The sequence below is a fragment of the Pleurodeles waltl genome, chromosome 12 (assembly GCF_031143425.1).
Source record: "Pleurodeles waltl isolate 20211129_DDA chromosome 12, aPleWal1.hap1.20221129, whole genome shotgun sequence".
Lineage (NCBI taxonomy): Eukaryota > Metazoa > Chordata > Amphibia > Caudata > Salamandridae > Pleurodeles > Pleurodeles waltl.
In genome coordinates, this window is record NC_090451.1 from 77,567,900 (window position 1) to 77,580,377 (window position 12,478).

Genomic DNA, 12,478 nt, shown 5'->3' on the forward strand with positions numbered 1-12,478 from the left:
TGGTGGACCTGTCGACAATGGAAGAAAGACATGTCATATTGACATACAGGCTTGACCGAGCCACTATACAGGAACTGTGTGCCCAGCTTGAGCCAGACCTGATGTCACCCATCCGACAACCCACAGGGATTCCCCCTCTAGTGCAGGTTCTGTCAGTACTCCATTTTTTGGCAAGTGGGTCATTTCAATCAACAGTGGCCATGTCATCAGGGATGTCTCAGCCTATGTTTTCAAAGGTGTTGTCCAGAGTGTTGTCAGCCCTGATGAATACATGCGGAGCTACATTGTTTTCCCTGAGGTGGGCGATTTGGCTACAGTGAAGGGTGATTTCTATGCACTTGGACATATTCCCAACATCATTGGTGCCATTGATGGGACACATGTGGCTTTGGTACCCCCCAGCAGGAGTGAACAGGTGTACAGGAACAGAAAAAGTTATCATTCCATGAATGTCCAGGTGGTCTGTTTGGCTGACCAGTACATCTCCCATGTAAATGCCAAGTTCCCTGGGTCAGTGCATGACGCGTACATCATGCGAAATAGCAGCATCCCTTATGTGATGGAACAACTACAGAGACACCGTGTGTGGCTAATTGGTGACTCTGGTTACCCCAACCTGTCATGGCTACTGACCCCAGTGAGGAATCCCAGGACCAGGGCAGAGGAACGCTACAATGAGGCCCATGGGCGGACTAGGAGGGTGATCGAACGCACCTTCGGCCTCCTGAAGGCCAGGATTAGGTGCCTGCATATGACAGGTGGGTCCCTAATGTACTCACCAAAGAAGGTGTGCCAGATCATCGTGGCCTGCTGTATGCTTCACAACCTGGCTTTGCGACGCCAGGTGCCTTTCCTGCAGGAGGATGGTCCAGATGGTGGTGTTGTGGCAGCTGTGGAGCCTGTGGAAAGTGAAGAGGAGGAAGACGACGAGGACGACACAGACAACAGGGACACAGTGATACAGCAGTATTTTCAATAACACACAGGTAAGAATCAACACCGGCATTTTACATTTACTTACAGTCTCCTGCCTCTCTACTGTCTGAGTTTCCCCCCAGTGTATGTTAACTGAGTTGTGACTTTCCCTTCCAATTTCAGAGATGTGGGCCCCACTGCGTGACCTCTGCTTTGTTTGCCCATGGACTACAGCTGTGTGACAGTGGTATGTTGTCATCACAATGTAACTAGACATTTTGGCACGGTTATTTCTAATACATTTGTTCAAAATACAGGCAGACTCCAGATTATTTTTGTGCAATAAGTGTTTTTATTAAAGTGCTCAATTTAGGGACATGGTTGAAAATCGGTGATGGGTGATGGTGGAGGAATGTCCATGGCAGAGTCCAGATTTTCAGTCTCACAGGTGCATTGTCCATATGCCTGTGGAAGGATGGAGCAGGGGCAGTTTAAGGTTGGACAGGGTGACAATGTGGGACAGTGGGATGACATCAGGGGGTATCCTTTCCTGGCGGGGGTCTTGGCATCCTACTCTGTCTTCTTCCTAGATCTCAGGCCCGCTTGCAGGGTGGTTCTCCTTCTGCAGGGGGTGGGGTTCTGGTGGCCTGTTGTTCTTGTGTCGGGGCCTCCTGTCCACTAGCGCCGGCAGAGGTGGTAGCCTGTTCTTGGTCCATGCTAGTGACAGGGGCCCTTTGTGGTGCCACATGGTCCCGCAATGTGGTGACAATCTGGTTGAGAGCCACGACGATGGTCCCCATTGCGGAACTAATGCTTCGGAGTTCTTCCCTGAACCCCATAAACTGTTCCTCCTGCAGTACCTGGATCTCCTGGAACCTGGCCAGTACCGTAGCCATCCTCTCCTGGGAGTGGTGGTATGCTCCCATGATGGAGGAGAGGGCCTCGTGGAGAGTGGGTTCCCTGGGCCTGTCCCCCCCCCTGTCGCACAGCAGCCCTCCCAGTTCCCCTGTGTTCCTGTACCTCCGTCCCCTGGACCGTGTGCCCACTACCACTGCCCCCAGGTCCCTGTTGTTGTTGGGGTGGTGGGTTAACCTGGGTGCCCTGTAGTGGTGGACACACCGCTGATTGACGTGTCCTGGAGACAGAGGCATGGGCCTGCTGGGTGGGTGCTGTGCTGGTGTTCCCAGAGGGGGGTAGGTCTGCTGTGGCCTGTGGCTGTGTGAGGGGAACCGACTGTCCCGAGGTCCCCGATGGGCCGGGCTGGTCATCTGGGTCCAGGGAGACAGAGCTGCTGTCATCTCTGGGGGCCTCTTCTGGGGGTGGGATGGACATTTCTGGACCCTCCTGGGCAGTGTGGTGGCGTTCGGGTCCTGCAGGGGTATAAGAGTATGGTTATTGCTTCTGTGTGTGCCATATCGTGCAATGGGTTGGTGCCCGTGTACCCCAGTGCTGGCATTCCCTTGTGGGGGCTGTTGTGACGGTGGCTTGTGGGGGAGATGGGTATGTGCAGTGGGCATGCTTTGGTGATGGGTGTCCATGCTTTGTGGACACATGCAGGGCTAGGTGTTGGGATGGGTGGGTTGTGATGTGAGCCATTTGCAAGGAGTTGGTGTGATGGGGGTGGGGGTGAGGGTGGGGGTATGAGTTGGCATGCAGGTGGGGTGGGGGGATGAAGTGGTGAAGATGAGACTTACCAGAGTCCATTCCTCCAGCTACTCCTGCGAGGCCCTCAGGATGCAGGATGTTCAAGACTTGCTCCTCCCATGCTGTAAATTCTGGGGGTTGAGGTGGGGGTCCGCCGCCAGTCTTCTGCACCGCGATGTTGTGCCTTGATACCATGGAACGCACCTTCCCCCGTAGGTCGTTCCACCGCTTCCTGATGTCGTCCCGATTTCGTGGGTGCTGTCCCACAGCGTTGACCCTGTCCACTATTCTTTGCCATAGCTCCATCTTCCTGGCAATGCTGGTGTGCTGCACCTGTGTCCCGAAGAGCTGGGGCTCTACCCGAACTATTTCCTCCACCATGACCCTGAGTTCAGTGTCTGAAAACCTGGGGTGTCTTTGGGGTGCCATGGGGTGGTGTGGATGAGGTGTGGGGTGGTGTATGTGTTGATGAGTGTGGTGAGTGTGGTGGTGTGTGGTGTTTTGTGCGTGGATATTGTGTGGGTGATGGTGTAGTGTGCCTCTGTGTGATGGTGTTCTCTATTCTGTGCTGTCTCTCTCTGGGCTTCGTCTCTGATTTGTGGTCGTAGGGGTTTGTGGGTGATGTGGGTGTGTGTTTTATATTATATTGGGTGTGTAGGAGTGTTGTGTGTATGTGTCTCAGGAGTGTGCATTTCAAATTGTCCAATGTGGATGTGTTTTGTAAAGGTGTGTGTATTTTGAGCGCCGCGGTGTGTACCGCCAATGGAATACAGCGGTTGAAAGACCGCCACGTGGATTCGTGGGTCGGAATGGCATGGGCGTATTTCTGTTGCCGTGACGGTGGAGGTTTGGTCATCGCCAGTTTTTCGCTGGCCGTTGGTGTGGCGGACTTTTGTGGATGTCGGGTTTTTGGCGGTTTGCCAGTTGCGGGTCAGAATGACCGTGACGGTTTACCGCGACCGCAGCGGTGTTATGGCAGTCTTCTGACCGGCGGTAAGCGCCTTTTACCGCCGAAGTCAGAATGACCCCCTTAATGTCCCCTTGCTACCAAAAATGAATGTGTTCATATGTAATGTAACTGGCGCTCATGTAAAGTGCTGTAGTACCTTTGTATCGAGTTTGCGCTACATAAAACTGCAAAAATAAATAAAGTTCTCCCATATCTTTGTGTCTTGTTCGCACTGCATAAAACTGCAAAAAATAAAATAAACAAAAAAGACCCTTCAGATAATGCATAGAAACAGCAAGATGCCCGAAAACAAGGAAGAGGAAGAAACAACATACGGCCACGCAGCGCAAGGCAAAAGAGAAAAATAGTGCCCACTCTAAAGTACATGACTGATCGTGCAATAATTCATGTAACAGGGTCAGTCTCAAAGGCAGTAACAAACCAGCCTCAAGGCAGGACAAACGCATAGCATTTACTAATTACATCAAGGGATTTTTGAAAGGCAGGCCCGGGAACCAGTGAAAGTGATGGGCATGAGATGAGCGTGGTTAAAGCCTGCAGAATAGATTTACAACATGTTGAGAAGAGCAGTGCTTGCACGCTGCTATTCTCAGCCTAAACAAGTTATTATCAGACTGCCCCAACACGCACCAGACAAAGAACCCTAGGGAAGAAGATGTGTAAGGGCTAGAGCTGCCAACTTTGGAAGTGGGGAACACAGTTTGAGTCTCAGCGCGGGGCTGACATCCTGTGATTGTGGACAAATCATCTGATCTCCCCTTGCTACCAAAAATGAATGTTTTCTTGTGTAATGTGACCGGTGCTCATGTAAAGTGCTTTAATACCTTTGTATTGACTTTGCGCTACATATAAATGCAAAAAAAAACAAGCCCCTGCAGTCATCGCAAAGAAATAGCAAGGTGCTCCAAACCAAGGAAGACGAAGAAACAACATACCGCTGTGAGCTGCAAGACGAAAGAAAAAATAGTGCGCCATAGTGCCTGATCGTACAATAATCCATGTAACAGGGTCAGTCTCCAAGGTGGTAACAAAGCAGCCTCAAGGCAAGACAAATGTAAAGCATTTACCAACGACATCAAGGGATTTTTGAAAGACAGGTCCAGGAACGAATTAAAGTGATGGGCGTGGTAAAAACCCACAGAATAGATTACAACATGAGGAGAAGAGCAGCGCTTGCACGCTGCTAAGCTCGACCTAATGACCCGTGACTTCCAGCAAAAGATTACAGCCATGATGTGCAAAACTGGGCAGGAACAGTCTCTGTGGAAAAATGTAAGGTGGCAGGGAACAGATGGAGAGAGAACGACGTTGGAACTGTATGAAATCGTTCATTTGCCCGTGTGTACTTCTTGTAATGCATAAGTCAACAAGTTGTAGGAATAGTCCATGGAGCTTTTTTGATTTACACTCACACTCTGGAGATTTACAAACCTCAAACGTATTGTTGGAAATGGTTGGATATTGTTTTTTTTTCTTCCAAGGATAACATCTTTAAGCGCGACAAACTTTATCCTGCACTTCCCAAAAAAAGACATGTTCAGAGACAGTTTCAAACTCTAAATGCACACTTATTCCTACATGTTTTAATCCAACATATGTGTACGTGTAGGGAGAATGTGGATGTAAGCGTTCCCAGCGTTCTAAAAGGCCACCCACAGAATCCACCTTTGAGTACATCCATTTTCCAACCCTGAACAGTTTTCTGTCCCTTTAAGAGCAGATAATCTTCCAGCTTTGTAGGACCAGCGGCGGCTCTTCTGCTAAGGCGGTGGAGTGGCGCCCCACTGCTCAGCGCAGTGCAAAACAGGAAAAATAAAATGATAACAACAATGTGTTATTAGCATTTTTTTCCAGTGCTAGAGCCAGGTTAGGGCAGGGCAAGGCTCGGCAGTGTTACAGGAAGGAGGAGTACATGCACCATAAGTGTGCATGATAGTTTGGCTGGCTGTGTTGGGCTGGACAAACAGACATGAGCACTTAGCATTTCTCCACTCAGCTGTATTGCACAGCCGGGTGGAAAACGTGGACAAGCTCCCACTCCCTGTCTGAGTGCCCGAAACAGGCCGCTCAGACCAATCACGACACTGCTGTCCTGTTGGTGACAGCAATGCTGTGAATGGCTATGGGGAGTCTGGGAGTCTGTGTGCTGCCAGGAGTCAGGAACAGGACGGAGACGGAACCCATCTCTCGACAGAACAGATGATTGTTCTTTTTTTATTTTTCTTATCCCACCACCGCCCCCTTTCCATAGTAGCTGTCACTACGTAGGACTTTACACTGTGGTAAGAGGAGTTGACGTCTGGAGAAGTCCTCAAATCCTGGACCAGCGAATCAGGGTGTGTAAATGTGATCATATGTCAAATTTTTCTAATCATGGTAATTTCCACGGTGAGAAAATCGCTGACGATTTGGGCCTTTCTATTGTAGGGCCCTTGGTAAAATATGAATGCGACTTTACAAGAAGATCACACAGGACATGAACTAGAGGACCTGGGGCCAGATGTAGGAAAGTTGGGAATTGCGACTTGCAATTTGCGAGTCGGAGCGACTCGCAAATTGCAAGTCGCAATTCCCAATGCAGTACGGTGTCTCAGACACCGACTGCAACTCGCTATGGGGTCGCAATGACCCACCTCATGAATATTCATGAGGTGGGTCGCAAATTGCGGCCCCATAGCAAGTATGGGCACTCGCTAACATGGAGGCCTGCTGACATCAGCAGACCTCCATGTTCGCGACCTGCTTTTAAATAAAGCAGTTTTTTTTTTTTGAAGTGTAGCCCGTTTTCCTTACAGGAAAACGAGCTGCACTTCAAAAAAAACGAAACCTTTAGTTTCGTTTTTTTTTCAGGGCAGGGAGTGGTCCCTTGGACCACTCCCTGCCCTGAAAAAATATTTTGGGGTCCAGTCACAAACTGGAAGGGGTCCCATGGGGACCCCTTCCAATTTGCGATTGGGTTACCATCCACTTGAAGTGGATGGTAACTGCGATGCCATTTGCGACCGCATATGCGGTCGCAAATGGTATTGCATCCCAATGCGACTCGCAAATAGGAAGGGAACACCCCTTCCTATTTGCGAGTCTGAAATGCATTTTGCGAGTCGGTAACGACTCGCAAAATGCATTTCTGCATTGGGATACGCGTTTAGCGAGTCGCAAACGGCAAATTTTGCCGTTTGCGACTCGCTAAACGTTTGCTACATCTGGCCCCTGGCTCTTCCAGAACAAGGGGCTGTTTATTTAAATACAGATTTTTTTTCAAAGAGTAGCAAGGTGTCTGAAGTGAAGTCTAATATGTGGGTAAAGACCCTTCTTCGTTGTCTTTTCTTCTTTTCTAGGCTCGTTATAAAAGTGACAAGACCATCAATAACAGGCCATCCGAGATCCTACAAGGAAATAGGTGAGAGCACACAGGTTTAGCTTTAAAGGTGGGGCTTTAAGTGGGGTGAAAAAACTATAGAGGGGGTGTTCTCTAAGAGAGGCGTGATCTGTGTAAGTAACCAGTTGTTTTTTGCCTCTTCTTTGTTCTTTCTGTTTTTGCATCAATGGCGTAACAAAGGCCCCGCAGCCCCTGCGGTACGGGGGAGTGGGTGAGCTTCATGGGGTCCCCTCAGCACAGTACACTCTGCACGGGCAGTAGGCCCCTGACTGAGTTCAGGGGGGAGGGGGGCCCTCAAGGGACTTTGCAAAGAGAACCCCCCACCCTCAAGTTTTGTTACGCCACTGTATTGCATCCAGATATGTTGTATAAAAACTGACATACAACTAAAACAAGGCAGAACTGTTGGTTTTGTCAATGGTTGTTAGCTGTACAAGATAAATAAGAACTACGATTTTGTTGGTAATAATATTGAAAATGTTTCCATTCTAAAAAAAAGATGAGACTGAACGAAACATCCCGAGGACTGTGGAAGGGATACTGGTCTTCAGAGGGTTCCAGACACTCGCTCTTCTCTTCACTTTGCTTTGCAGTCTATGTTAGACTCTCATGTCCTTTGACTCTTCAAACCTTTCTGAAATAATCAATATTTCACATTCCATTGCTTTCCTCTTCAGCACTCTTTTCATTCTCCCCTGTATGTACTTCCTCTTTTCCTTCACTTCACCACCACCAAACAGTCAACGCCCCTCTCGCCTGCAAGGAATGCATTTTTTACTTATATCTTGTCAATATTTTGATCTTTGTTTATCTCCATCATACATATTTGCATAGAATCACAGTTGGAGCTGTCAAGTATGACCATTGGTCTTGTGCGCTCCTCAGAGAGGCCAACCAAGTATTAGATGATCATGTATGTTCTTAATATCTGTTTTGAACGCAGTGCGGGTGTGTTTTGAGCAGTTCCCCGACCCTGGCTCACACCCCTGCTTTAGCAGCTGCAGCGGGGCTGGGGTCCTTCATGGGCCTCTTCAGTCTGCGGGATCACTGATGGAATATCGGAAACACAAAATATCCTATGGACAGAATATCGTGTCAAAACCATCTCGAACCAAAATAAAGAGGTGAGTGCAAATAGGCAAGTATAGGTTTACTGTTCCTCACTCTACATCTCCGTACCTTGGAGAGGAATATATCGTCAAGGTACATATGTGTGGAGTTATAGACAGTAAAACGGTGCTTGCCTATTGAAACTAACCTTCACAATACTTTCGTCCTCCATATTTTTAAAAACGATATTCTGTCCCACAATATTTGTGTTTCCGATATTCTAAATACCCTGTCTGCAACCTGGCAGGCAAAGGCTCATTTTGAACGCCAGAGAACGGTGTCAATAGAAGAGAAAGCAGGAGCAAGGAAAAGTGACAGCCGATTATATAGAACAAGGAACAATAGAAGAATATTGCAAGGTAGAAGGAAGTATGGATACATGAGTAAGTGGATGAATGAGTATGTGAATGAATGAGCGGGTGAAAACATGAATGAATGATAGGTGGATAGGTAGGTGAGAGAATGGCACAGTAAAGGGATGGGTGGATGGAAATGTCGATAGGCTGGTGAAAGGATGGAATACCAAAGTAATGAATGGATGGGTGAATGGATAGGTGGATGAACAGGTGAAAGGATGGCAGAGTAAACTGATGGATTGATAGGTGGAGAGATAGGTGAAATTATGGCAGAGTAAAGGGATGGATGGATTGTGGATGGGCAGAGTAAAGGAATGGATGGATGAGTGAATGGGTAGGTGGATTAACAGGTGAAAGGATCACATAGTAAAATGATGGATAGGTGGATGGACAAGTGAAAGGATGGCAGAGTAAATGGATGGATGGATAGTGGATCGACAGGTGAAAAGATGGCAGAATAAAGGGATGGATGGATGCATGGTTGGATGGATGGGAGTGAATGGATAGGTGGATGAACAAAAAAATAATGGCAGAGTAAAGGGATGATTTGATAGCTAGATGGACAGGTGAAAACATGGCAGCATAAAGGAATGGATGGATGGGTGAATGGATAGGTGAATGAACAAGTGAAAGGATGGCAGAGTAGAGGGATGGATGGATAGAAGGGTGGACAGGTGAAATGATGGCATAGCAAGGTATGGATGGACAGGTGAAAGGATGGCTGAGTAATGGGATGGATGCATGGATAGATAATGGAGTGATGGGTAGGTAGATGGACTGGTGAAAGGATGGCAGAATAAAGGGATGGATGGATGGATATGTGTATGAACATGTGAACGTATGGCAGACTAAAGGGAGGGAAGGGTGAAATGATGAGTGAATGGATGGTATAGGGGTTGGATGATGGATGGATGGCAGAGTGGATGGATGGTAGAGTGGGTAGATGGCTAGATGGCAGAGTGGATGGTGGATGTATGGATAGATGTATTAATGGATGGATGGATAGCAGGCAGAGTACATGGATAGATGGCAGAGTGGATGGATGGCAGTGGATGGCAAATGGATGAATGGGTGGCAGAGAAGGTGGACGGATGGCAGAGTGGGTGGATGGATGGAAGACTGAATGGCAGAGTGAATGGACAGATGGCCGAGTGGATGGATGGGTGAACAGATAGATGGCAGAGTGGATTTATTGAAGGCAGAATAGATGGATGGATGGATAGATGAATGGATGGATGTATGGCAGAATTGATGGATGAATGGCAGTGGATGGATGTTTGGCAGAGTGGATAGATGGATGGATGGTAAAGATGATCAATGGATGGGTGGAAGAGTAGATGATGAATGGCTGGATGGATGGAAGGATGCATATTGTAGGGATGGATGGATGGATGGCATAGAGTCTATATGGATGGATCACAGAGAAGATGTATGGATCGCAGAGTGGATGGATGGATGGATGGCAGAGTGGATGGGTGGATGGCAGAATAGATGGATGATAGAGTGTATGGGTGGATGGCAGGGTGGATGAATTACAATGTGGATGGATGCATGGATGGATAGTGCATAGAGGAATGAATGGATGACAGAATATAAAGGTGACATAGTGGCTGTGAATAGGTGGATGGAAGGGTGAAAAAATAATGGGGTAGCTTTATGGATAGGAGAGACAAGGAAGCTGTTGTTTGGGGAATTTCGCTCACTTGCTTCACCTACTTGGTGGCATCAGCGCTTGAGTATAAAGTGGGGGCTATTTTAATTATCTGGCTACTCCCTTGACCCACTGACACCAACTGTGAGAAACTCTCACAGCCTCAGCCTCAACTCCAGAACTCTCAATTGTGGCTCATTATAGACACAGGGATGTGACTCAGTTCCAACCAGCCACTATAAATTAGTGGCATGCGTCACAGGAAAAATAACTTACAGAAATACAACATAGAATAAATAACTCTGTCAGGAAAAATAAGACTAAGGGCCATATGTACGAACACATTTTCCCATAGACATAGAATGGGTAAAACCCTTTGATACATCTGGCCCTAAGTAGCTAAATCACTGACATGGATTATCTTAACATGTTTACATTTGTTGTTCTGAAATTAGTCAGTATTTTTGTTTGTAAGTTAAGGAAATTAATATATACGGCCCATCTACTAGAGACTTCTAGTTGCAGATTCCTTACCTTAGGATTTCCCCCAGGTGTCATTCTGGATCCGGAGATTTGTTTTCTCGAGCCTTTTCCCTGCATGCTGTTAGGTGGTTCAGTCAGCTCTGCGTCCACCGTTGGCGTCCTGTACACCGTAATGACTTTGCAGGACCTGTATAGGTGCCACCTCTGCACGCTGACGTCAGTTCTTTTCTTTCAGTGCCAGCCTTGCACAGATCAGAAGAAGAGCTACCCCTACAGTCACTTTTTGACTGAACTTTTCGACTTTTGTTGCAATCTTTTTTTTTTTACACTCCTAGTGCGTCAAGATGTCGTCATGGAAGCCCAGGTTCAAGCCCTGTGACTCCTGTTATCGGATGATGTCTGTGACAGATCTGCACCTCGTTTGTGTTTGGAGTGTTTGGAGTGCAACCACGACCCAAAGTTGTGCTCTGAATGCTGGGCCATGAATCTGAAAGCATTGTGGGAGCTGTCCCTAAAGCTCATGGTGGTCTGGCGCTTGGCTCCGCATCACTCCCAGTCGAAAGGAAGGTCCAGAGAACGGTTGCGGAGCCCCCATTATTCATAGCCCCACTCAAAAATACTCAGGAGGATCGAGTACAAGAAGACGTTGAAGAAGAGCAACCATTCTTTGACTTCACCTCTTTGGGCGGCTGATGCAATGCTGTAAAAGGAGTGTCGTTGCTCTAGGCCTCCGCCATTGGAGCCTATTTCTGGGTCGGCTCTGTGCCTCCATGAGTTTCTGAGACCTGGAGCCACCCCTGCCGAACTTTGTGAGTTCTACAAGGCCATGCTCATATTTGGGCAGTTTGACTCTGCCGCAGTGCCTTTGGTCCCAAGGGACTCGGCATGGGCCCCCATGGGTTCCGTGCTGGCAGATTCAGCCTCCGCTCCAGAGGCCACCCTGGAATCCCTTCCCTGATCCGAACTGGCATCAGTTGTGTCATTTCGACCTTCCGTGACAACAGTTCTGACATCTATGCTCCTGATGCCGCACTTGCCCATGGTTGGCATCGACCCCATCTTCATTGCCTATTCTGACATGGAGCAGGACTGATGTTGCATGACACTGAATCCGACTTTGGCAGGGATTTTGCTCCCTAGGTCAGATCCCGTCTCTTATTCTTATGGGTTGCGGTATGGTGGGGATTGGGAGGGGTCCCTGGACCCTTTAGAATACCAGCTTGAAGACCCAATGGACTAGCGTATTGACCTGGGTGAAGCCAGTGGTCTGGACAGATCCTCTGACACTGGCATGCTTTCTCTACCTACAGTGGCTACGGAGGAGGGAGCGTCCAACTCACAGTGGTGAGACGAGCAGCCAAGGTCCTGGGCCTCGAGCTGCCTTTTGTGGCACTCAGGACAAACAACCTGACAGAGGTGCTTCAGCCTGAGGCTTCCTCCTCTGAAACTCTTTTGCCCTTTAATGAGGCCCTCACTGATGTCCTGCACTGGACTTAGTTCAAGCCCAGCACAGGGACTCCTGTCAACAGGAAAATTGTCCATCGCCATTGACCAGCTCCTAATGACCCCATGTTCCTTCCTCAAACCCGACCCCTGGAAGCTTGGTTATCAAAGTCTCCACATCCCCAGGCTCATCACCTTCGGCACACCCGGACTGGGAATCCAATAGGCTGGACCAGCTTGGGAAGAGGATATTTTCTTCCTCAAGCCTGCCGTTGCGGTCTGTGAACACTTCATGCCTTTTGGGCCATTACACCCATACTTTATGGGGCACAGTTGTGCAGGTGCTGTAACAGGTCACAGAGGAGGCCTGGGACTGTCTCTCCCAAGCTGTTGCTGATGGGAGGGATACAGTCATGAAATTATGTGAGCTTGATACGACCGACTCACTGGGTAGATTGATTGCATCAACAGTGGCCTTCAGGTGCCACGCTTGGTTGAGGATGCCTGACTTTTTTGGGGATTGCCAA

The 12,478-nt window shown here is 48.4% G+C and overlaps 1 protein-coding gene across 6 annotated transcripts in view; it reads left to right on the forward strand.

Annotated features, from left to right (window-relative positions):
• LOC138268383 (phospholipid-transporting ATPase IC-like) overlaps window positions 1-12,478 on the forward strand; it is a 324,435-nt gene that overhangs the window by 101,552 nt on the left and 210,405 nt on the right. For all 6 annotated transcript variants that reach the window (XM_069217963.1, XM_069217965.1, XM_069217961.1 and 3 more), the window contains one exon: window positions 6,868-6,929. In XM_069217963.1, the coding sequence (XP_069074064.1) occupies window positions 6,868-6,929 (62 nt within the window). The remainder of the gene's footprint in view (window positions 1-6,867; window positions 6,930-12,478) is intronic.